This window comes from Colletotrichum fructicola, assembly GCF_000319635.2.
Source record: "Colletotrichum fructicola Nara gc5 chromosome Unknown KSG_Nara_v1_contig10, whole genome shotgun sequence".
NCBI lineage: Eukaryota > Fungi > Ascomycota > Sordariomycetes > Glomerellales > Glomerellaceae > Colletotrichum > Colletotrichum fructicola.
Window position 1 is genome coordinate 2,172,132 of NW_027094060.1, and position 25,637 is coordinate 2,197,768.

General features: G+C 52.6%; 6 protein-coding genes across 6 annotated transcripts; 4 read left to right on the forward strand and 2 right to left on the reverse strand.

The window, feature by feature from the left end:
- Positions 1-93: 93 nt before the first annotated feature.
- Positions 94-4,245, reverse strand: CGGC5_v016109 (DNA-directed RNA polymerase; the record flags this gene model as incomplete). Its single annotated transcript, XM_032024643.1, has 1 exon — positions 94-4,245. One exon carries the CDS (start codon positions 4,243-4,245, stop codon positions 94-96), a length of 4,152 nt encoding a protein of 1,383 aa, XP_031878670.1.
- Positions 4,246-5,163: 918 nt separating this feature from the next.
- On the forward strand, positions 5,164-6,999 carry CGGC5_v016110 (ATPase synthesis protein 25; the record flags this gene model as incomplete). The annotated part of the gene is made up of 1 exon (XM_032024644.1): positions 5,164-6,999. The coding sequence occupies one exon, from the start codon at positions 5,164-5,166 to the stop codon at positions 6,997-6,999; it is 1,836 nt and encodes a 611-aa protein (XP_031878665.1).
- Positions 7,000-8,108: 1,109 nt separating this feature from the next.
- On the forward strand, positions 8,109-9,032 carry nucS-2 (Nuclease S1; the record flags this gene model as incomplete). The annotated part of the gene is made up of 2 exons (XM_032024645.2): positions 8,109-8,932; positions 8,990-9,032. The coding sequence occupies 2 exons, from the start codon at positions 8,109-8,111 to the stop codon at positions 9,030-9,032; spliced, it is 867 nt and encodes a 288-aa protein (XP_031878698.2).
- A 718-nt stretch (positions 9,033-9,750) lies between these two features.
- On the reverse strand, positions 9,751-11,020 carry CGGC5_v016112 (putative exopolyphosphatase; the record flags this gene model as incomplete). Its single annotated transcript, XM_032024647.1, has 2 exons — positions 9,751-10,838; positions 10,906-11,020. 2 exons carry the CDS (start codon positions 11,018-11,020, stop codon positions 9,751-9,753), a joined length of 1,203 nt encoding a protein of 400 aa, XP_031878654.1.
- A 528-nt stretch (positions 11,021-11,548) lies between these two features.
- CGGC5_v016113 (putative glutamine amidotransferase-like protein) lies at positions 11,549-12,372 on the forward strand (the record flags this gene model as incomplete). Its single annotated transcript, XM_032024648.1, has 2 exons — positions 11,549-12,022; positions 12,085-12,372. The coding sequence occupies 2 exons, from the start codon at positions 11,549-11,551 to the stop codon at positions 12,370-12,372; spliced, it is 762 nt and encodes a 253-aa protein (XP_031878674.1).
- An 11,543-nt stretch (positions 12,373-23,915) lies between these two features.
- tdiE-3 (putative methyltransferase tdiE) lies at positions 23,916-25,487 on the forward strand (the record flags this gene model as incomplete). The annotated part of the gene is made up of 13 exons (XM_066153463.1): positions 23,916-23,951; positions 24,006-24,047; positions 24,101-24,191; positions 24,242-24,264; positions 24,322-24,340; positions 24,398-24,425; positions 24,457-24,520; positions 24,575-24,597; positions 24,655-24,692; positions 24,747-24,760; positions 24,831-24,884; positions 24,934-25,358; positions 25,418-25,487. 13 exons carry the CDS (start codon positions 23,916-23,918, stop codon positions 25,485-25,487), a joined length of 927 nt encoding a protein of 308 aa, XP_066007217.1.
- Between the last annotated feature and the right edge of the window lie 150 nt (positions 25,488-25,637).

Sequence of the window (25,637 nt, forward strand, 5' to 3'; positions counted from 1 at the left end):
CCTCTTGAAATAAAAAGGACAACAAACGCCTCCCTATATGCACCATATATGCAGTCGTGACAAACGTGAACCAAACATCCATCGCACGGCTGCTCATGAGAAGAAGTACTCGCTGTTCTTGAGCGACTGGACGTTGAAGTCGCCCTTCGCTGGGACGGGGGGAAACTTCAGAGGCATCCAGATCTGGGTGGGGAGCTGCCCTCGTTTCTTGGGTTGCTTTTTGTTCAACACGTCCTGGAAGTAGGACACATTATCGTCCTTCTTCTCGAGCATCGCCGCCAAGATACGATCGCCCACCGAGGGGGTCGATCCGTCGACATCGCCGGCACCAGCCTCCTCGCTGTCAACGGCTCCTTCGTCGGAAGCGTCCTCCAGGTCATCGGCTTTCACTTCAGAAATCTCCCCAAGACCGAACCCTGCCAGCTCTTGAGCCTCCGTTACGACATCCTCTTCGTCAGCCATCTCTTCGAAAATGCTGGCGGGAGTCACCATCGCCTTGCCCTTGGCCACCTCCTCGGGATCGGAAGAGTTGAGGAGAGTCTGTCTCTCACGCTCTCGGAGCATCTCCTCCTTCAAGCCCCATCTGTTTGCTATCCGGAAATCGGAAATTTTCTTGTGAACACGGCCTGGCTTTACTTGTGCCATGTACAGAGAGCCTCCGTAGCGGGCTTCGAACTCGGTAGCGAGACGGCCAACGACGTCCTCTTCGTGAATTCTGATGAAGGCATCCCTGAGCACACGGTTCATGGAGTCAACATCTGCAGCATGTGTCCAGAAAGAGTCATGAACGGCGGCAAAGTCGAGACCAAGTTCGTTGCACTCGAGAGCGGAAAGAAGCATATGTGTAGCGTCGAGAGAATGGATGAAGTTCGGAGGGAAAGCCTGAAGTTGCTTCTTGGCGTGGACGGGATCTGATCTTTCGGGGACGGTGAAGGACATGTCTTGAAGGGCAGTGTGAATGATACGAGTTCCGTGCTTACGGTACGGTTGAGCAACCGGCATTCGTAGCGGGGTTGTCCAGACGATAGTCGCGCGGAATTGTGACAGCATATCGCTTCTGGAAACCTTGGAGGCTTCAGATAGGCCATCCTGAGAGATGAGCTCTATCTGTTCGGGGGTGACAGCCTTACAGACGCGGCCACCGATTTCGCCGAGCCAGTACTGGATATCGTGTGCACCCTTGAACATGGTTGAAAGTGCCTTGAAAACAAGACCGGCGATATAGGTAGCACTGGTGAGGTTATTGACGCCAGTCTCTTCTCGGAGTTCCGGATACAGGGCATCAAGCTGCTTGCAGATTTGCTTCCTGGCTCCGGCAAAGGTGACACCGTAAACATTTGTCATGACTGTCTGTTTGACGACCTTTCTCGTAATCTTGCCGTTAAGACCCATGGCGATGGGGTGCTTGACTTCGACGTCCTTCGCAATGTGATCCTTGACGATGTTGGCAACGGCGGAGTAAACATCAGCAGGTTTGTCGCTGGGCGCGAGGTTCACTTGCTCAGCACCCCAAGTATCACCACCAAGGGCAGCGTAATGCTGGAGACCGTTGCAGGTACCGTCCTGGTGAACAGGCAGGTGAGATACGTATTTGGTTGGCTCCGGTGACTCGAGAGCCGCTTTGAGCTCGTAGCACGTCGCGAGACATTGCCAGGGGTCCTCGGCCTTCAGCCACCACATGTTGCCGGTCAAGGGGTTGTTTGCCGAGTCAAAAATGTTGACCAAGTTTTCCATCGCGAAAGACTCTCTATCCTTGAGACTTGCCTTGTCGAATCCATAGACGTTGGCTAGGTGAACCTTGAGCCATTGAAGGCCGCGTTCACCAAGCTCCTTGCCCTTGGCGAAACGCAGAAGGCCACGAACGTGATCGGCACCCATGTGGTTGAGGTATGTAGGCAGGGGGTAGGCGCGACCTCGGAAGTCAACGTTGTGCGGAAAGTAGAAACTCTGGTTCCTGAAGGCCCGGGCGATTTCCAACTGGAAGTTCATGAAGCATCGCTGCGAGTGGAGAGCGCCTTTCTTGTTTTCGATTGCTTTCACGGTTCGGATCCAATTTCGGCGCGCCATAGGATCGTCGCTGAGCTCTGGTTCAGGTGGGTACGCGATGTCGGGAGATAGTTCGGGGAAGTTGGCAAAGGCTTTTCCAGTGTTCCACGCCTCAAGCATCACGTTGAAGACTGGGGTGTTGATTCTCCATGCGGTCTTGCCCAGAATATCCAGGCCTTTGAAAACCTGGTCCATGTCGCCTCGCGTAATAGCTGCTTCGGCATACAGCTTTTGCTCCTTGTCGCCCTGTTTGACACGAACAACAGCCGAGGAGCTCTCGAGGAAACCTCCCTTGTTGAAATCTGTCCAAGGCTCGGGGGGTACCACCATCGGGAGGTGCTTAGCCAGGTAATCTCCTCGTGGCTCTGACTTCATAATGGTGACCAGCGTCTTGTTCAGTAGAATCATGCCGATCTTCTTTCCTCGCTTCAGCCGGAGAGCGTGAGAGAAGGCGGGTTGGTATTGATGAATCAACGTCTGGGTGACGGGCTGCTCCTGAACGACCTTGATCTTGGCTGTCTCGAGGAGCGCGGTGAGGAGCATAGCACCCAACTTCACCTTCACTGCCACCGGCCACGGAGCCTCAACCAATCTCTTGTCTCTGGCCGAGTCATTGCCCAGGAGAGGCTCGGCCTCATTCTTGGGGCTTGGCGTTTTGTTGGAGTTTTTGGCGGATTCGGCAAGCACCACACGTCGCCGCTTCGATTTCGACTTCGATTTCGACTTGTCATTCGCTAGTTGAACTTGAATATCTTCCTCGACGAACTTGCTGAGACTTGAGATTACTCCTGCTACCGGGATACCCTTGTCGATGCCCGTAAGAGCCACAGTACTCAAAGCACTGAGAATCGTTAATGCAGAGAGGCGACTGGGGGTTGACAGTCGCATGAAGGGACCGTATAAGCATCGGTCGTAGTCTTCAGGGGTCTTCTTCACAACAGCTTCGGAGGCATCAATCTTGGCCATCTCGTCCGTCAAGCGAGCCTCCAATGCAGTCTGCCAGTCATACAGTCGGGAGTTCAAGGATGAATGGGAAATGGCGGTGTTCAGGCCCATCTTGTTCAACGACTCGTTCTCCTCTCGCCATCGCGCGATTGCAGCTTCAACGCAATCTCGCTCAAGTCGGGCTTGGATCTCCTTGCGTTCTCGAATCGGCAACGTAGAAATATCGCAGGATTGAGGGAGTTCGTCGAAGAGGCTCAGGGTTTGCTTTAGCGACTTCAACCCAAAGCCCTTTTGTGGCGTGGATAAGACCTCGGGCACCTGGTCAGAAACAGTGCTGAGATGCTCTTCCCGAGGAGCTGCGAGCTCATTGGGCTCTGGAATCGTGGTGTCGTCTGACGATAGATTGTATGTCGGGCAGATTGCAGTGATTGCGGCGAGGTCCTGGTCGGTCAGGATTTCAGCCATTGACAAGACTTCGAGGCCTGCTTCGCCGGGTACCATTCCCATGTAACGATGAATGAGGCGGCTGAGCCTTTCGGGGTCGCGCTCGGAGAGCAAAGAGGACTTGAGCATGCACGCGATTGTCTCGGCGGTCTGCGGATAGCCTTTCTTTCTGATATACAACTCATACCACGTTTGGAGGGCCTCCGCCTGTGCGCGATCTGGGTGCAGGCGCAGTTGATCGAGAGATGCGCGAAGATAGCGGGTGTGCAGTACGGCGAGATCTTCTCTTGGAAAGTGGTCAAACGCAGGTAGGGTCAGCCGCTTGAGGATGGCGGCGGCACGATCAATCTTGCCTACACGAATGCAGGCGTCAAAGAGAGGAATCATTTCCTCTGCACTTCCAGGGATGCCGTATATATTCACACGCTGTCTCTCGGGGGTAGGGTCGTCTTCTGGCACAACGAGTGGCGAAGAGGGGTCGAACGCCCTTAGCTCGTAGTTTCTTGGGCGGCTGTTGGCATCTTGCAAGGATGGCAAGATGGAGTTTTGTAGACGGGAGTAGCCTGATGGCTCAATCGGCTGGTAGTCGTCGACTGCGGTGGCAAGATTCCTTCCTGGTTTGAATGTTGATGTAGCATCGAAGCTCTTTCTTCTCGTCACCGGGCGAGCATCATGCTGCGTGCTCAACAAACGTATGCTCGATTCGGTCGCGGGGATGCTCGTGAGGGGAGATCGCAACGTCGGCCGGAGTGGTCTGAAGACGACTGCTTGATGGAGGGAAAGGGCCTTCCGGCCATGCCTGAGAAGCATCTTGGGCGTCAACCCCAGTCGATGGGATGGAAGGTGGCGGCGACGGCGGCGGTACAACAGCCCGGCGTGACTGCTGTGCGTTCAATCGAGACGCTGGTACATTAAATAGAGAATGCGAAAACTAACACAGAGTATATTACAAGTACAGAGAAGGTGAACCTAATTGCATGGCGGTGCGAAAGCGCATGCAAAAAAAAGTTTTGGTGTAGTGAGAGTGGAGGTGAGGATGCACTCGACTCGACGACGACCCTGGGTGGTGGTGGTGCTGCTGATAGGAGTCCTTCAGAGCTATCGGTATGAAAAAAAAAAATTGCCATCGTTTGGCCCGGGTGGCAGACCGGATCCACTTGGAGGAATGGGCCAACGGCGTTGCTGGGAATGTTCGATGAGCGGGTGTACTCCTAAAGCAGACTAGCGCCTTTATGGTCATGATTCGTCACGTGGCATCGCGTTTCTGATTTGCTGCGCTGGGGTGAGTACCCTGGAGTCATGTACGCAGTTTTATCCTGCGTTAATCTTCGCTTGAGGTCACGATATGAGAAACTCACGCCGAATTGAATGGTTATCTTCCCTAGTCTGTGGACAAGATGTTGGACGGTATCCGTAAAGGCTTTGTAACTGACAGGCAAACCTGGGAACCCACGCAGTGTACCATGTCATTGGCAGGCGCCACGGACGTGCCCACGCGCTCTTCCCCGCTGAAAAAAGCTCTTGCCGTGGGGCGCGCCACCAAAAATCCGATCCATTGTGATTGCTGCACCGGGTGTGATTACCTAAGACGTGGAGGGGGAGAAAAGTCCCAAGCTCTAGCTTGAAGCCGCCCGCCTTTCGGGTCGCCAAAGCTGGATTTCATGCGAAAAGTCCTGCACTTGCCAACCACAACTACGACTGGCAATCCCCGTCAAGCTCGGAACGAACATGGCTTCGCGACCAGCATTCGCAGCTCTTGGCTGCTTGCAGTGTCGTGGCCGCGTTCTGAGGGCCATCACCGCAAACTCCAACCAGATTCTGCGAGCCCCAGCACTTACGACGGCTGTGCCACTTCGACCTCACAATCTGCGCCGGGCTTTCTCGACGTTGCCGCCAGACGCACCCAAGCCCACCACCGAATCAGGCGCAGAAGAGCCGGCTTCCACGACTCCCGAAGCCGCTCCTTCTACTCACGAAGGCATCGAAGAGAGCAAAGTGTCCGAAGATACGCCATGGTTCCTGCAAGTCGACCCTCCAACGCACGCCCCAACCCAGCATGTGTCGCCCCTTCCCGAACTACCTGAATCGCCCCCCGCCATTCTCGAACCGCTTATGAAGTACGTGTACGAAGAGATGGGCCTTGACGAGTTATCTCTACTGGACCTGCGCGCAATGGACCCCCCTCCAGCCCTCGGCCCGAACCTCTTGATGCTTTTCGCGACGGCGCGAAGCGAACGACATCTCCACGTCTCGTCCTCCCGCTTGGTCAAATGGCTGCGACACACGCACCGTATAGAGTCAAACGCAGACGGCCTGATTGGGCCTGGCGAGCTCAAGACCAAGCTTCGCAGAATGAGAAGGAAAGCAAAGCTGTTGGGCTCTAGTGCCACGATCACCCCGGGCGGCGACGACGGTATCTCCACGGGATGGATCTGTGTCAATCTTGGAACAATTGGTGCAAAATACGGGGAGGGTGCGCATTTTGATGCGGAGGGCAACATGTCAGGTTTTGGCGCCCCTATCAGTGGCACTACCATTGTTGTGCAAGTCATGACCGACGCACGGCGGAAGGAACTGGATCTGGAGCGCCTATGGAGCCAGCAGCTCATTCGCAGCGAGGTCCAGACTCAAGCGCTGGCCGAAGGTGCCAAGTTCCAGCATCGCTTTGGCCAGCTTCCGCCTACGACTGATCGCTCAGCCAAGGGCAACTCTGCTATGCCCCAGCAAAAACGTTTGTTCTCTACATCCTTGGACAGGACGATGCCATATGCAGCGGAGCCGACCACGAGCCCACCTGCTCGTAGGTCCCGCGCTGCAAAGCCCACGGCTAAGGAACAGTCCACTCCTGCGACACTTACCGAGATTCGCCAGTACCTTGATTCGATTCGCTGGGAAGGCATTAGGGTCGATAGAGAAAAATGTCTGCACCTTCTGGAGCTCATCTTTCGAGCGCCCTCTACGGAGGATAACCACTCTCAGATCCAGGCTGATCTCGCCACAGAACTGATCACCACGATGAGCGAACGGGGCATCCCGATTATGGAGCCAGATGTCATCGGCGTCATTATCGAATCGATCGCAGTCTCTGGAGCGCGCGGAGAAAAGATCGAAGCCATCCAATCCAACTTGGAAATGGTCTTACTCCAAGCCACATCGTCCTGTCCAACCCCAGCGGACGCCATGCGACTTATGAGAGCCTACCTCATCCAAGGCAACTGGGACAAGCTCTGGGACACATGGTATACTCTGCCGAGATACAGCCAACGCCGTGGACCGGAGATGTATGAGTTCTTCTTTCAGCAGACGGCCGAGACGGGAGACAAGCTCAGGTGCATCGAAGTGCTTAGGAAATGCGCGGAGGAGATGTTGACGGAGGAGCCACCGGTCCTGCCAACAGACGCAGTATGGCAGGCTGTCAGAAAATGCATCAGAGTCGCCGATCCTGCGGCCGAAGCCGTTGCGAAGAACATTCAGACGATGGGTGCCACGAGTGCAAGCAAAGTCAACAGTCTGGAGTTTGTCAAAATCTGGCAGCAACTTGACAGCATTCGACAAAGTCTCTAATCGAGCCTGTCTGCGGCTGGACGGATTGCGGCAGAATCCTCTTGGCACGATAACGATAGGATCCTCGTCCGTTACGACGGGCATCGGCGCCCACCGGTCACCGGCGGTCATCTCACGAGGGCACGATAAAGGAACGATGCCGTCGTCCCTTTCTGCATGATGTCGATGCGACAGCAGTCAGATTTGTACAACACTGTCACAATACTGTACCATACACTCTGCATATGACCAAGATATGATGACGAAATACATATTCTCGCCTCGCTATACCTTCGACCTTTCAGTAAATTGAGTGAAACAGTGCTCAGTGCGACGTAGAAGAAATGATTTCTCACATCTCAGACCTTCCTAATCGGGCAGTCCTCCGTCTTATCTCTCTGAAGTTGGCGCCGCCACGGCAGAGCATGCGGGGGATCATCGGAGCTGATTTTTTGACGCCAATTTTTTCACGCACTAATGCAGGTGTAATCCGACAACAGTGCATCCAAGTTTTCCGCCTCAACTCTTGGAAAAGCGTCTGACTTGTTTGCCAAGACCAGTCGATCGCTTTCGGGAATTGGTCGTCTGATAGGTTTCCCAAAAGTTTGTCTGCGCTTTTAAAGAATTGCTTCTCGGCCGAAATCGCGCCCGTTCCTGGCTATCAAGAACCCCGGCCCCCGGACACCAGCATTGTTGTTTAATTCCTGTCCCCGGCCGAGTTCGTCCAATGACACTTCGACAAGCACCCCTCCGCACGCTTGATCGGCATTAGAATCAACCTTAGCCCCGTACTTATGTGAACCTCGCGATTCCTGAAGAAGCAGGAGCACAAAAAAACGTGGTCTGCATCGCCAACCTCCATGGTCGTCTCCTCCTCTCCGATATGCACTCGCCCGGGCAACGCGGCATCTCCCTTACCGCCAGCATGGATTCACCCGACCTTACGTCGCTCGTCCACATCGCACGTGGGCCCTCGGCGACCAACAAGAGATAAACGGCATGTAGCACACTCCTCAGAATGTAACATATAAGCCTTCCCTCCCCGTCTTCCCAGGACCATGGTCTCACTCTCAACCACCCCCCTTCTCCTCCGCCAAGACCTCTCTTCCCTCCTCAGCGTAACACCCGCAATGGCCCGTCTCCTCCCGCTCGCCGTCTTGGCGTCCCCCCTCCTCCCCGGGGCCATGGCCTGGGGCTCCATGGGCCACGCCGCCGTCGCCTACATCGCCACCAACTTCGTCGCCCCCGAGACGAAGTCCTACATGCAGCAGCTCCTCGGCGACACCTCCGACGACTACCTCGCCTCCGTCTCCAGCTGGGCCGACTCCTACCGCTACACCACCGAGGGCGCCTTCACCTCCACCTTCCACTACATCGACGCCCTCGACGACCCCCCGGCCTCCTGCGGCGTCGACTTCGACCGCGACTGCGGGCCCACCGGCTGCATCGTCTCCGCGCTCGCCAACTACACCACGCGCATGCTGACCCCCTCCCTCTCCCTCGAGCAGCGCCAGATCGCCGCCAAGATGGTCATCCACTTCACCGGCGACATCGGCCAGCCGCTGCACTGCGAGAACCTCGAGCTCGGCGGCAACGGCATCGCCGTCGAGTTCGCCGGCGCCAGCACGAACCTGCACGCCGCGTGGGACACCAACATCCCGCAGAGCATCTCCGGCGGCAGCGGGCTCGCCGTCGCCAAGACGTGGGCCGCGAACCTGAGCACCGAGATCAGCGCCGGCGACTTCAAGAGCGCGGCTAAGTGCTGGACGCAGGGCTTGAGCCTGGCGGATCCGCAGGACATGGCGCTGCAGTGGGCGACGGAGAGCAATGCGTTCGTGTGCACTGTGGTCCTGCCTGAGGGCCGCGCTGGGGTTGAGGGGCTGGATATTAGTGGCGCGTATACGACGAGCGCGCAGCCTACTGTGAGCATGCAGATTGCGAAGCAGGGGTACAGGTGAGTTTTCAGAGTCATATCTCTTTGAGAGTGTAGGCAAGCTGACAAAGTTTCTAGATTGGCCAAGTGGTTGGATGCCATTGTCGCCGAGGCTGCCTAAATCCAGGCGGGGCGGTTTGCATGAGTGGTTGATGAGTGATGAGAAATGATGTTGAAAAGTACTGACGAAGCCACGCTTCATGGGCGGTCATGGGCCGGAGTGTTGGGGTGTAGCCATAGATCTCGCATCGTCGAGTTGGTGTAGTCCAATATCTATGAGCTTTTTAAGAATCAAAAGTGCGCTGTCTACCAATTGATGCTGAGAATGATATATCATACATGAGGCCGCTTGAAGTTTCTATTTCTGGGCTCTGAGTATTAAGCTCAGACTTATACTTAGATTGAGAACAGTAGTGCAGATGATGCCCGTGGCAATAATAATGACAACAGCAATAGAGTTGACAAAGAGGACGATGGTGAGAATAACGAGGATAGCAAGCGTAACAACTATGAAACGAGGACGATGAGGATTGAAGACGAGGGATGATGACACGGCGAGGGACGAAGACGAGGCATGACGGCAGTTTTAGAGACAATGATGGGAGGAACAACACCAACGGCATAAGCGAGGATAGCGACACCAACGACGATAGTGCAGATTATGCATCAGCCCACAAGAAATGTAGTCGCTCTGACATAGGAAATGTAGCTGTACATTTGCATGCGGCGGTATTGGATACAGTGTCCGAGTCCATGTCCGGGCTTTTGAGAGTGGTTTCGTTAGCAGGAAATCAGAAGGCAATTCTTTCGTTGATTCGTATGAATACCCAGCCTTGCCTTCAAAGTCTGGGGTCCCCTTTAATAGCTTCTCTCAACATTGGCGCAACCTGTTTCCTGGAGTGCCTAATGTTCCCCTGATTCCACGCCATCCGCCACTCGTCCTCCCCGACCTGATCCAGCCTCCCCTCACCCCAGCTCTCCAGATCCAGGTCATCTTTCCACCCCTTTACAAAGTTCTTGCATACCTCCACAGCATTCCTGTTGAACGCCCAAATGAACAGCTGCCGCTGGAACTTTCCATCGGGGTGCGCCGTCGTCATGATGACCCCGATATCCAACTCCCTCTCCGCAGCCCACTTCCTAAACTCCTCGAGCAGAACACCGTGATCCCCGTCGGCCTTGGAGAGCAGATACTCCAGGTTTTGCACCACGGCCGAGACGCCCATGACGGCGGGCTTCGGGCCAGAGCCCTGGTCGTCCCACTGCTTGTAGTCCTTGCGGAAGATGTCGCGGAAGCCGAGCGAGGAGATGTCCTCCTTCACGTCAGAGAGCTCATTGAAGAAAGCGTCCCGGTCAAACTTTGCGCCCGCAATATTTTCCAGGAATTGCACGGCCGAGACGTCTTTGGGGGTCGTCTTGTCCTTGGACTGCAGGTTCGTCGTGTCGATCAAGATCGGCGCCAAAGCCAGCCTCGCCAGCCGCGCATCCTCTTCCTTTCCCTCCCCACCGTCGACGGCAGCGGCTTCCCACGCCTGACGGCAGTATTCCACCACCAGACTGGCGCAGCTGCCGCACTTCTCCACCACGCGCGGCTCCTCCCCGGTGTTCGTCGGGATCACGCCCTCGTCGCCGTGGTGGTCGACACAACCCACCACTCGGCTCGCGAATCGCTTCGAAACGGCGCCCGTAAGCGCGTTGTGGTCGACGAGGACCCAGCGGGTGTCGTCTGCGGGAAGGGAGGACGGGATGTCGTCGAGGGTAAGCAGGTCAGCGGGCTTGAGGTCGGCGTGGGCGAGGGCAGCGGTCATTTCAGGCCGCAGCTTGAGGTCGTCGCGGGGCAAGTTCGAAATGGGGATGTGCAGGGTGTGCGGGGGGTTCGTGGTGCGGAGGTAGGCGTAGATGACGGCTGAGCAGAGCGAGTCGAGGTCTGGTTCGGTATCGTCAGCTTTGTCTTGTTCAAGAGAGAGAAAGGAGGACTTGGGGAAGAAACGTACCTGCAGACTCGTTTCCAACAACCAACGTCAAAGGGCTCTTTCTCTGCGCAGCAGGCGCGACCAGCGCAGAGCGCGCGCTGGCGAGGAAGGCGCGCAGAGATGTCCTGGCAGACATTCCGAGTTTGTCACCCTTTGGGCGTGGTGTTTTGGAGGGACGAAGTTGGAGCCGGGATCACGATGACGAACTGCAGGGTAGAGTAAGACAGGGAATGACGTCGGCGTGTTTGGAGGGGTCGTGGTTTGTGGTGGTGACACAGCAGGAACTCCCCAAGCTTCCTACCTAGCTCCCCCGCCAGGCCATAAGCGCGTTATCAGCGCAGCGCGGTCCGTTATCGCTTATCGCGCCTTCCCCCCCCGCTATCGGCGCCACCTGGGCCCCTCATCGCGGGGCAATTTGTCACTGGGCACTTGAATCGTGGCTCGTCCGGGACCGCGGTGACAACGATCTCTTTGTACTCTAAAGGGGCGAGAGGCTTCTTTTCTTGTTCCTTTTTATCGGCGCTTTGTTCCCCTTGTGCTTCTTGTCACTTTTCATCTCATAGATCTACATATCTTACATACGCGCTTCATCTCATATTGAGTCACTTCATTTCTTGCCCCTTTTTGAATATTCAGTACATATTTCAGCGAAACGATCGACAAGATGGGCTCCCAGGCACAGCGCATTCGCCTCGCCATCATCGAGGCAGACACGCCGCAGCCGCAGACGAATGCGCAGTATGGCGGCTACGGCGGCGTCTTCACCTCACTCCTGCGCCTGGCCGCGCTCTCCTCTGAGCCACCCGCGCCGCTGGACTCGATCCTCGATATCTCGGTCTACCACGCCGTCGGCGACGAGGCGGTCTACCCCGAGCTGGACTCCATCGACGCCATTCTCATCTCGGGCAGCAAGCACAACTCCTTCGACAACGACCCGTGGATCCTGAAGCTGGTCGACTTTACGAAGAAGTGCATGGAGAGCGATAGGGTGAGAGTCATTGGTGTCTGCTTCGGCCACCAGATCATCGGCCGTGCGCTCGGGGTGGAGGTCAAGAGGAGTGAGCTGGGCTGGGAGGTGGCTGTTGTCGATGTGAATCTTACGGAGAAGGGCAAGGAGCTGTTCAAGTTGGATAAGATGGTATGTTCTTTCCCTATATGCTCGTCGTGAGAATGAGGACAGACGGACTGACTGTTTACCAGCGCATCCACCAAATGCACCGCGACATTGTCACTGCCAACCCTCCTGGCGCGGAGTCTCTTGCCTACACCGATCTCTGCCCCGTCCAGGGCTTCTACGCGCCAAAGAAGTACATCACCGTCCAGGGCCACCCCGAGTTCACCGGCCCTATCGTCAGTGAAGTTCTCAACGTACGCCACAAGGCGGGTATCTTTAGTGATGAGATGTTTACCGATGCTATCAACCGCGCCAATATCGAGCACGACGGTGTTGCTATTGCGAGGGCTTTCCTGCGCTTCTTGAGGGAATGAAGTTGTAGATGATTTTGGTTTAGAGCAATAGACTAGCGATTATTTTGATATCCTCTTCTGCCTTCCTTTTAAAGTGTTCCTGCCGCTCTTTCCCATATTATGTCCTATGTGTAGAGGCTTTACTGCCTTCCTCTTTGGACCTTTGCGCCTTCTTATACCATGTCCATATTCTCATGGCTTCCTTCCACGACTTTCTTTCTTTCAGTGTAGCTTCCCATACTTCCTTCCACACTCGACGTAGTTTCCGTCTTCAATATTGATCCTTCCTTCTTGATAGAGCCTCTCTCCACCCTGAGAAGTCCCAAGACTTATTTAAACCCTCCCCAGTCTCCGTTGGCAAGCTCAACCTCTCACAAACCTTTCAACCACCCAACCTTTCACAATCCTCCCACCTTCCTCCCTCCTACCTTTCACCACTCAGACATCTTTCACTCACACATACCCTTCTTATCCGAGCAACACCTCTTATGACTTTCTCGACTCATCACTGAATCTGAATTCCATACGGAAGGCTCGAGGTTCGGCTTCTCTCCGACCTCTGTTTCCTCCGTCTTTGGTGTCGTTTCTCCCGGTCTCAATCGCAACTTCCCCTTCCGACTCTTCCCTCCCATCGCTGCAACCCAACCTTCACGTGGCTTCCTTTCTACGTGTGAAGGCATTCGACATCAATTTCCTTCTCGACTCACCTTCCTCAACCATTTCAATCTCACCATTCAATCATCACGGCAGTTTCCACAAGCCTTCACCTGACCAAATTTGGGCGATGCTCGTTGCCTGAAGAGCTTTTTGACTCTCAAGGTTGCAATCCTACTCTCTCACGACCTTACCTCTCCGTCAAAAACGAGTCACAAACCTTTCTACAACTCATACCCACCACTCATCATGGCAACTCCTCCTAGAGATGAGGAGCCGCAGAACGCCGACGACCTGGAGAAAAGGCAATTCTCCTTCATGTTCGATGAAGAGGGCAATTACAACGAGACGCAGGCTTTTCAGGCGCTCCAGGAAGCGACGTATGGAAACACTCAACATGAGGACATCATTGACCAAACAATCCGCGAGACTTTCGAGGAAAGCCAGACCCCGAGTACCGCTTCAGACGACCGCCATACACACCTTTTGCAGGAACAGCATGACGAGCCAAGCGAGCTCTTCGTCCCAGTCAACGGTGAAGAGAGCGGCGTTTTAACACCCCCTCAGAATGAGCCCCAAGTCAGGGAAGAGCCCGAATCCGATGACGACCTCATGATCATCGACGTCCAGGATGCATCCGAAAAGGCCCGAAAGGAATGGTCCAAGCCACGCGACCCATGGACAGTCGACCTTACGGATGTCAAGCAGGAGCCCATGGAGGGGTCTTTTGATCTTACGTATGTCAAGGAGGAGCCTATGGATGAATCCTTTAGCCTTCGCCACGCCCAGCCTTCAGGGATGGAATCTTCTCCTGAAGGCGACACACAATCGGCGAAGGTCAAAAGCGAGAACGAAGCCCTCGGCAAACGCAGAGCTGAGCTGGCTGCTAAGCTTGTGTCTGGCACGTTGAGTAAGGAAGACATCGCCGAGTTGGCGCAGATCACCGAGCAGCTTCAAGCAGAAGATTCAAATGCATCAATCAGCACAGACACCCCCGGCGAGAACAAGAAACGCAGGGCGCCTGCGAAGAATGCAGCTGAGTACTTCGCCCGCGAGCAAGAGAAGGAAGAAGAATCAGAGAAGAAACGACAGGAGCGCAGTTCAAAGAAAGGATCAACAGGAAAGACCTCTCAGTCATCCAAGCGTCAGAAACTTTCGGCAAGACAGAAACGACAGCTTGAACAGGGAGCGCAACGCCTTCAGAGTATGCGAGGACTCACAGATGCCATTCAAGAACGAGCAGAGCAAGGTGAACTGCCAGAAGAGCCAGTCATTCAAGCGACTCGCAAGAACGATCAACTGAGACAGATGGCAGAAGCCGCCCCTGAGGGCACCGACACAGACCTTCTGCGAGATCAAATGAGAGAGCTGAGAAGTGCAACCCAAGTATGGGGTGAGAGTGGCTGCCTCCCGAGAGACAGTAAATGGAAGATTCGGGGCTTGCAAAGCCTGCTGCCAAATCACCAGATCGTCGTTGGTGCTTGGATGCTTGGACGAGAGTTGAAGCAGACTCGGGACCTTCCTCGGGGAGGCATTTTGGCAGATGCTATGGGTATGGGGAAAACAATCGAAACCCTTTCATGCATTGTCGGCAATCAAGCGCCCGATCATATCAAAGAAGCGGGGAAGGGTGCCACTCTGATCGTTTGTCAATCCGGGCAGATGATCTAGCAGTGGAAGTCGGAAAACAAGAAGCATTGCGAGGACAAGAAGTTTTCCGCAAACATCGTGCATTACAGAGTCGGCAATAACATGGACCTCGACCTACTGGCGTCTTTCAACATCGTGTAAGTAATTTATGCAAACGAATGTCTAGCAGAAGTTAACACAATGACACAGGCTTGCAAGTTACAATCATGTCAGGGACGGCATACCATCTACCAAAGTGCGACAGCAGATGCTTGAACAGATCAAAGACCCCGAGAAGTACAATGAATGGCTGGAAGCAGAGACGGGGGATCTATTCCAGATCGAGTGGTTGAGGGTTGTCCTCGATGAAGCTCACATGATCAAAAACTTCAAGACGCACTGTTAGTTTCAAGAGTCCTCGCGATTTACAAGGCCTGGCTGACTTACTTGCAACAGCTTCGTTCTCCTGCTCCGAGCTCAAGGCCAAATACCGGTGGGCAGTGTCGGGAACCCCACTGGTCAACGATTCTCAAGGTAAGCCGTACCATTGTCTCAGTCGATGCATTAACGTGGTTGATAAGCGAAGCGATCAGACAAGCGAAGCGATCACCTGACCGCAACATACCTATCTCCTACCTTTACATTTACATTACGCTACACACAACCATGTCATCAGCAAATAAAGAAGCTCAATTGAACTTAGCTACCCAAGCAATCAAACGAAGCAATAATCTTAGCTTAAGAGCTGCATCCCAGATCTACTCAGTGCCTTACTCAACGCTACGCGACCGAATGAAGGGAAAGCTATCACGACGTGATACTATACCTAACTCACGCAAATTAACGGAGCTTGAAGAGGAGAAGCTAGTTGAGTATATCCTCGACCTGGATTCCCGATCGTTTCCTCCTCGCATCACTGGTGTGGAAGATATGGCCAATCGACTGCTTGCCGACCGCGACGCGCCCCCAGTTGGGAAGCGCTGGGCTTCGAACTTCATCAAGCGACAACCGCAGCTCCGGACGCGCTTTTTTCGCAAGCACGACTATAAGAGGGCCCAATGCGAAGATCCAGACGCGATAAACGCGTGGTTTCGTCTTGTGGCGAATACAATCGCGAAATACGGCATTGTGGACTCCGATATCTATAATTTCGATGAGACTGGGTTTATGATGGGCCAGATTGCATCCGGGATGGTCGTCACGAGTGCCGAAAGGCGTTCAAACACGAAGATGATGCAGCCTGGTGACCGTCAATGGGTTACAGTCATTCAGGCCATCAACTCGTCAGGCTACAGCGTTCCGCCGTACATCATCGTTGCAGGCCAATATCACCTCTCCACGTGGTATACAGAAACCAGTCTCCCACGCGACTGGGTCATCGCAACGTCTGAAAACGGATGGACAACAAACGAAAGAGGCCTAGACTGGCTACAGCACTTTAACCGGCATACAAAACCGCGTGCAAGTAGTAGTTATCGCCTCCTCATTGTCGATGGGCATGAAAGTCACCACGCCGCCGACTTTGAGATATATTGCAAGGAAAACAACATCATCACACTCTGTATGCCGGCCCATTCGTCTCATCTGCTTCAGCCCTTAGATGTTGGGTGTTTTGGGCCGCTAAAGAAGGCTTATGGTCGACAAATTGAGGATAAGATGCGCCGGGGTAATACGCACATTACAAAGGAAGACTTCTTCCCTGCGTTTCGCGAGGCATTTACACAAGCCCTCACAGTTAAAAACATCCAGGGAGGTTTCAGAGGGGCTGGGCTTGTCCCTCTAAGTGCCGAAAGTGTGCTTTCAAAGCTCGATATCAAGTTACACACTCCAACGCCTCCAGGGTCCCTTCCAACAACACCCCCCCGCGTGGACTTCTCAGACGCCAAACAACCCAACTGAGGCGTCTTCTCAGTCTGAACTCATCAAAAGGAGGATCTCTCGCCATCAGAATAGCTCCCCAACTTCAATTATTGAAGCTGTAGAGCATCTATCAAAGGGAGCGCGGGGATTTATGCACCAGATTGCCTTACTAAGGTCTGAGGTCCAGATCCTTCGGGAAGAGAATAACCTACTTAGCCGACGCAGAAGGGCTAAGAAAACACGTCTCAGACAAGGAGGAAGTCTTACTGTAGCTGAGGCTGAGGACCTTCAGTCGCAGAGAGAGGCGACAGCTCAGATCGAGGAGGAAACGCGCCGGAGTAGTGGCCGTCGGCCGAGGACGGAAACAGGTCAACGGCGATGTGGTGTCTGTGGGAACACTGGTCATAATGCGCGAACATGTCAGTTTATTGAAGAAACATCTAATGAAGAGGTTTCTGAGTAGTTTGAACTCAATTGATTCTGTAGGTGTTGTGTACGAGTTAGAAATGTGCTGTGGTTGCGGTTGGGTGATCGCTTCGCTTGTCTGATCGCTTCGCTTATCAACCACGTTATTCTGACTTTTCGCAGAGCTTTTCTCGTCCTTGAAGTTTCTCAAGTTCAATGTCGGAGACATCGGTGATTATGTGCGAGAATTCGTCCAAGCGGTATGGCTTGCAACCACGTGTTCGTACGCACAGAAATCTGACGCACTCGCAGGACGACGCTGAACAGAGGCAAAATCAACTTGCCTACGATCTGATGTACAGGAGGTTAGTTTTCGATTCATGAATCAACAGATGCGGAGTAATGTTGACTTTCAAATAGAACTCACTCAGACGAATTCCTCGGCCAGCGAATACTCAATCTCAAACCCACCCACCCGACACATCAGTACCTGAAGCTCTCGAAAGAAGAGACAGTGGTATTCCGGTTAGTTTTTCGAAAGATTCTGGGACTCTGTTCTCATTCTAATTCTTCGCAGAATGATGGAAAGATGCTTCAGACGCCAAGTCAATCAGGATTTGGCAGCTGGCATTGCCGAACGACAGATTTTGTGCTACTTGGTCATGCTTCTTCGCCTTCGGCAAGCTTCTACGCATCCCTTTCTTCTTGAAGGAGTGATGGGCGAGTACTTCACACTCAAGGATTTGGAAATCACCAAGAAGCGTCTTGCACAGTTGAAAGGTCAGCAGACGATCTATGAACAGATCGGCACTTGGGAGAAACGACATGAGATGTCGGGTGATCGCATGCTAGCAGTTATTGCAGAGGCAGAGCGCAGAAGAGCAGAAGGCACTACTGAGAGTAGGCTCAAGGACGTTCTACCTCAAAGCATGAGAGACGCCGCCTCAGACGAGAGACGGAACCAGCGTTACGAGACTCCAGATTCGGAAGCAGGGGCCGTCATTATTGAGGATGACCGCGACGATGTTGACAGCGTGGACGATGTGTTGGAGGACTGCGATGGCATGGTTCCTGTGGAATACCTTCCCGGGTTCCGAGCTGGTCAGCATGAGAACGACCAAAAAAGCTCCGAGAAAGACGAACAGTATCTCAAGCCTTTTGGATTGAGTGACTTTGGTTCGTACTTCGACATGGACAGACAGCTGGACTACTTGGCCAGGCTGGAGGCTCTTGAGATTGCCAAATGCATCGTTTGCAACAGAATGCCAGTCAATGCAGTACAGGGAAAAGGAAAGGTACGTTGAAAAATCTCCTCTATGTGCTTGGACTCTCTCTAACATGGAAAGTGCGAACACATTTTCTGCTCCAGGTGTCTGGTGAAACATTTCGCAAAGAAGGTAAATCTGCCACACCCAAGCTCAAGGATCAGAGCTAAACCTCAGTTCAGGGAAGAAACTGCCCGTACCCCAAATGCCGCAAGATAATCGGTGAGCCGGTAAGACTTCAGGGATATGAAGGAGAAGACTCCGATGGCGATTCAGATGTCGAAGCCCATTCTCCAGGCAAACGAAAGGGCCGCAAAGAGAAGGAGTATATGAAGGGGTTCGACTACGGAGGCTTCCAGCCTTACGAGGATGACAAGAAAGGCAAGAAGCCACTGCGATTTCTGCAGATCAGCGACAGAAAATACGACACACCGGTCACCCCAAGTGCAAAGACAGTAGCACTAAAGGAAACCATCCTGAGGTGGCAGCTTGAAGCACCGGATGACAAAATCATCAGTGAGTTCCTGATCCAAGTTTCTGCGAATGGTTTCTAACAAACTGTCCTATTTAGGTTTCAGTCAATTCAATGTATGCATGAAGGTCGTTGCCCGCATGCTCGAAGCCGAAGCAATCGATTTCGCCTATCTGAGTGGCTCCATGACAACTGAACAGCGCAAGAAGGCTGTCGAGGAGTCTGAAAAGGGCACAACCGTTAAGGTTCTTATCGCGTCGCTGCGTGCCGGAGGTACGGCCCTGAACCTGACCCGGGGCAACCGAGTTGTGCTCATGGAGCTCTGGTGGAATCACGCTGTCGAGCAGCAAGCTTTTGCTCGTGTCTTCCGCATGGGCCAGACCAAGGAGACTCACTTTCTGCGATTTATTGTCAACACGGACATAGAGCAGCGCATGCTCGGTATGCAGGTTGACAAAATTCTGGCCATCGATGCAGCCTTGCAGGACGGCGGACCCAGAACACCTAAACTTTCTGTCGAAGACATTGCGTCTCTCTTGGGCAAGGTCGTCAGAGACGATACCGGCAAGATGATCCGTGTTGTTGCCGACTACTCAGATGAAGAAGAAGATGACGAGGATGACAATGAGCCTCACAGTGCAACTGCGGCGGTCGCTCGGTTAGACGAGGAACCGGATCTCCCTGGCTTTGTTGTCCCTGATGACGAGCTCGAGTACGAAGATGCCGAGGAGTAGGCTTCGGGGGCCGATGCCAGAGACGGCTCTTGGCAAATCATCGGGAAGCTTAAGAAGAGGAGGGAAACTCTCCGAACAACTCTTTCGAACAACAAACCCTCTTTCGCTGGCAATACCTGGCGACACGACTTGCATGACATCTTCAGCATTCCGTTTCTTCGATTTTCGACACAACACGACATAATTTCTACAACACATGATCGTATTGCACCTCATCATTTCACGAGCATCGCTGATTTCGCGACTTCTTATTTCTTTACGTTTCTCGCATTTTGAAACTTCTTCACCGCACACATTTGGCTTGGATGATTGGCTCTGGATTTGGGATGCATTTGGAAGTCAGGGCAATGGTTCAAGCTTGAAGACTTGGGAACGCACGGATTGGGATAAGGGGATTTAATGGCATTTTCGGAGGACGGGATACGAGGAGGCGTCATGTTACCTCATTCGATGGCTTCCGGCCGCGCTTTCTGGTTTCTCATCATAGATACACTCTTAGAGATGGAGTGCTGATGTTTCCACGAGCCACTGCAAATACAAAAGTTTCTGATTTTAGAATTGCTTCCGTCCAGGATAATGTCACTGGCGAGGGAGAAGTTGATTATAAACACCCGTTCAGAGATTGCGCATCGCTTGAGCCTACTTCAAAGGCATGTCTGGCGCCCGTGTTTGCGAGTCGGATGCTTTCGGCACCAACCGCCGAATTCAAGTATGGTAGAGGAGAGACAGGGCAAGAACCAAAAAAAGGGGACGGTGGCATGATTATTAACAAGCCAAAGATTCGTCCATCATCAAAAGGTAGACAATGCATGTTCTCTTCGCCCTCAGAAAAGGACCCATGCCTAAGCTAAGGATTCAACGGTACCAAGTCAAGACGCCAGATCAGGGCTCGAACGAGGACAATATTGAGAGTTACTTGAAAGACACTCGCGTCTGTCATATCGAAGAGCACAAAAGAGAATGAGTAGCGGTACTATAGGAGAGGAACACAGGGACGACGGGGGGGGGGGGGGGGGGGGGACAATGAGGAGGAAGACGATAAGGAGCGAGAGAGGCGTAACGGGTCACTGATGAATAAAGTGGCCAGCTTCAACTTATGGCTCCGTAGGTGGCTGTTTCGCGAGAGAGGAACGTTGTATGATATCTGCCCAAAAATTACAGAAGGTTTTCCTCAAACCGGAAGAGGCATAATTTGCTGCTGCTAGCTACGAGGGAGGCATGTCAGCCTAACAGCGGTACCTGCAGGCTGCTGCTTCTGTTGTGGATGAGACATGCCAGCCACATATCTCAGATACTTGTACATCTTACTGCCACATTCGGCACCATGGTTTCTTGCAAGGGCCTGCAATTGGTCCGAGCAGGTAATTGAGGGCAATTAGACTCAGCTCGCCACAAAAAGGCTTGGGTAGATTTGCAGTCTGTCCGCTTCTTTCTCAGACCTTTCGACAGCATGGTCATTCCATTGAATGGACGGTGTTTTAGTTGCCTTGAATATGTCGTAACTACGGCCATTCCTCTTCTTTACACTCAACCTGGCGGCAGGCCTAAGATGCAATGTAGTCCGCCTTGCAACCGATTGATAACCTCTCGTTCCCGTGCAATTTCTGGCAAGTTTATGGAAGCCTTGTTGTCCACTAAAACCTTCGGTCCTGAGATTCTCTGAACACCGACAAAAGGAATAAAACTTTCTTCACACATTGCTTTCGTTCATAATGAATGAAGCCCAGAAGCTATCGGCACCGGGCGTCAGAAGGAAGCCACTTCCTCATGGTGCTGAGACACGCCACAGTGGCTCAAACACCGACAACTATCCACCAGAATCTCAATCTCTAACTCGGCATCAGCAAAACACTTCTACTCATGACCCATCCCTAGGGCTTTCGGCAGATGATCTGAGATTTCTGCTCGATAACAGAGACTCGCTGGAACAAGACAGAGTTGTCGCAAAGCCCAGCCCAACTCCTCCTATAATGACGCCGTCATCGGCCACCGAGAGCATCAGCGCAACATCGGGCCTTTCTAACCAACTAACAGAGACACCAAAAGCCACGACAAATGGTCGTTCAAAGCAGGAAACGACCGATGGAAATGATGATAAGATATCTGAGAGAATACATGATGAGCCGAAATCATGGGGTATAACACTTCTTGCTTGGTGGCAGGAACTTCTCTTGTGCTTCGCCAGCATCGCGCTCGTGGCCACCCTGGCTGGTGTGCTTCTTCATTTCGACAATCAGGGACTGCCACAGTGGCCACTTGGGCTGACCCTGAATACCGTCGTCGCCTTGTTATCCACGCTCGCCCGCGCTGCCTTTCCGATACCCGTAGCCGAGAGCATTTCACAACTCAAGTGGCTCTGGTATCGCAAAGAAAGATCTTTGAACGATTTTCAAGACTTCGACAAGGCTAGTCGGGGGGCATGGGGGGCAATCCAGCTTGTAAAGACAACGAAAGGGTGGTATGTGATTGTAAACCTATCGGCAGTTCTTTTTACTAATTGATCTGGCTTCCAGGTCACCTGGAATCATCTCGATGGTCCTTCTCGTCACATCTGTACTTACATCAACCTTGACCCAGTCTACAGTGACATACCCAACACGTTTGACTCTGTTGTCGGCAAAACCTGCGCTATCACGAGCAGTCAAAGTCCCGGATCGCACCCCACACGCAGGCGATATGTGTAAGGCATCAAATTCCATCTCGGATCGAGGTCTGCTGACTCCAAATCAGAGCTTCACATGAACCCTTTGTTTGATAACGGTGTCTACTCTGGGCTTCACCATAGTTACGACCAGGAATTCCCGTTCGAGCAGCCACGATGTCCTACAACCGAGTGTAGGTGGAATGACTTCAGTTCACTTGGACTTTGTGTCAAGACGACTAACATTACCGACTCATTCAATGTTACCTATAAGGAGGGGAGGGCTTCTGGTCAGGGCCCGCTCGCAAACCTAACTCAAGCGCACCTGAAGATCACCCAGATGCCCTTTGACAAGCCGCGCAATCGAAGTGTCTACTTGGTGAACAAGAGTAATCTCACCTATTTTCTCGGGAATCAGACAGCCAACAAAATTGGCGCTATGGAGATTTTATTCTATTACTGCGTACAGCGCTTCAAGGTCTCTATTGAGAACAATATCGCGTCTCGAACTATCGTTTCAACCTCAGCCGATCGAAAAGATGACTTCTATGAGTATATGAACGGGACGCGCATCAAATTCGATGCACTTAAAATACCTGAAGAGCCCGGCACATTTTACCCGTTAACTCCAGTAATGACGCTCGTCCTGAATGTAAGCTTAACAGCCGCGTTCAACAACACATATTACGAGACCTGGGAAAGAGAATATGGACATATTCGTGGTCTCGCATCGACTAGATACTTTAACGTTCTCAACCTCGTCCGTAACGAAGACGCAGCGTTGGGCGAAGATTTACTTGGGGACGCAATCCGAAACATTACTAACAACGTGGCTAGAGGCGTGACCGCAACGTAAGTCGTTTTGCGCTGTTATTCTCCATCCCAGATCAAAGCAACTAATTTGTTTCCTGTTCCCTAGCTTTTTCGACCCTTCAACGAATGTCACCGGCGAAGCATACGTGACAGAGACGTACGTCTTTGTGAGATGGGGCTGGCTGGCGTTTATATCGGCTCAAGTCCTGCTTTCAATCTTGCTGGTGGGTGTGGCCATCATCCAAACCAGGCAGGCCGGGCTCGGGGTGGCGAAGAGCTCGATTCTGCCATCCTTCTTTGCAATAAACTCACAGGATAAGCACGCTCTAGAGCAAGAAGGCACTAGAAGCATTCAGCAGAAGGAGATGGAAAGCATGATACAAAACAAGTCTGGAGCAGGTTGGCGCCTTGGGCTGACAGAGCGCGGTTGGATTCTTAAGCGATGAGAATGGAGTTATATTTGTCAGGGAACCTCGCTCACAGTCTCGTCCTTATTATTGTTCTTATCGTTGTCGTCGTTATCGTCCATCATGCCTATCGTTATACATATACTACCCGCCTGGTTAGCCAGAGGTACCACCTGGATAGCATAATTCATGTTCTATCGCAAGCAGGAGAGACAGACCAGGACTAAATGACAACGATAACTTAAGGCGGAATATTGGGAGATGATAGACGCGGCAGAGAGGAACAAATTCCAACGTAGGTAGTGGATGTCAGCTCAAATTCTAAGAAAATGTAGCAGGTCGATTGCTTTTGAGAACCGAGGCCTCCATGTTCATCTCCATGGAATCCCTTTGGGCGACCATCGACATGTCTTGGCGCCGCATACTTGTAAGCAATGACCAACGGACCGTCTGATGACTTGTGGTTCATCACTATCCGGAGGCCAGAGCCAAGCTTCCACATGCAAGGATGGCTTCATGTAGAACGGCGTAGTCCAATCAAGATGTCGCAAACCCGCATGCATTGGACTAACAACCACAAACAATCAAAATAGGTGGGGTGAGCCAACTTCCCCCTCACTTCTCCCATCTGTTGAAGTTTTCTGGACGAAAGAACGGCGTTAAAGTCGAGGAAAGGGACGCAAGATGATTGAGCCCACCGCTGACAACCCTCAAGCTGAGGTTTGTACCCATTCAACTGCTACTTTACGGCACGCCAGGTTTGACACCCCGTAGGACACCCGTGCCGATGACGATGCGTCCTCAATCGGCGATGCGGTAGGTTGTGTGATGATCAATTCGGTCATTCTGTCTCTTCTAACCAACCATAGTCGACTCAGGACTCATTGGCGTCTCTACGATCAAGCATCTTAGACTACCGAAGGGAGAATGGCCGCACGTATCACCGGCTTAGTGACGGCAGTAAGTTTCTACGTCTCATGACAGGTGGCTCAACTGACCACATACGCCAGAATATGTTCTTCCAAATGATGAGGTCAGCATTAATATCGCATATGACATCGATTGAATAATCTAACAGATGCCCGTGAAGCGAGAGCAAGACCGCTTGGGTAAGCAAGACTTGGCACACATGCGTTCATCGCTGACGCGGGACAACTAACCTGAAGACATTACACACCATCTTTGGACCTTGACGTGGGACGGCGAGCTATGCAACTGTCCCAAGAAAGACGGCGCAGAAAGGGTCTTGGATGTTGGCACTGGAACGGGAATCTGAACCCTTGACTTTGGTAAGCTGTTCTCAGTCCATTAAGTGGCAACATGACAGAGTTGACATTTGACAGCGGACGACCATCCAGAAGCATCGGTAGGTTTTTTTATGACGGAATATCTCAAACAAGTCCAAGCAATGACTTGCCCTTAGGTCATCGGTGTTGATCTCAGTCCAATTCAACCTGGCTAGTATGTTTATTCGAGCCCTATCATATTAATTTACTAAGAATGCTTCCTTTCTAGCGTGCCGCCCAACTGTAGTTTTGAGTTCGACGACGTTGAGAAAGAATGGACTTAGACGGCGCCATTTGACTTCATCTTCATCAGAGCCATGATCGCCAGTTTCAAAAGCTGGCCAGACATGATTGCGAAGGCCTATGCGTAAGCAAATGTTGAATTCCGATCGACCGATCTGACACCGACTTCATAGCAATCTCGAACCCGGCGGGGCGGTTACCTCGAGATACACGACAACGACTTTCCATTGAAGTGCGACGACGGAACTATGACGGACGAATGCAAGACCCTCAAGTGGACGAAACTGCTGATTGAAGGAACTGATCTGATGGGCCGACCAATCACCGTGGCTAGAGACTTCAAGAAGATGCTCGAGGACGCTGGATTTGTCGATGTCGTCGTGAAGAAGGAGAAGTGGCCTTATATGCCCTGGCCAAAGGACTCGAAGTACAAAGAGTTGGGCGAATGGGATAAGGAGTCGGCGTTGCAAGGGATTGAAGCCATCACCATGGCTCTATTCACCCGTGTGCTTGATTGGAGTGTCCCGGAGACGACAGTCTTCTGTGCCGAGGTTCGAAATGAACTTAAGAGGGTGGACATCCACGCCTATTACGACGTGTAAGTGTACTCTTGTATCGGATTTCAAGATGCCGCAATATGAGTACTGACCATGCCAGTTACTCTGTCTATGGCCAGAAGCCGGAGAAAGAGCCCTCGCAAGCCCCCGAGAACAACCCGGAGGAGTGACACATGAGTTCCACGCCGCTTATACATGTTAGGAATGCAATCTTAAGTAGTTGATCGTTAACAATTGATATGAAAGGAATAAGGATGATCATCCGACAGCAATAGGCAGAGTCTACCCACTCAATAGAGATACAGACATGGATAGGAATA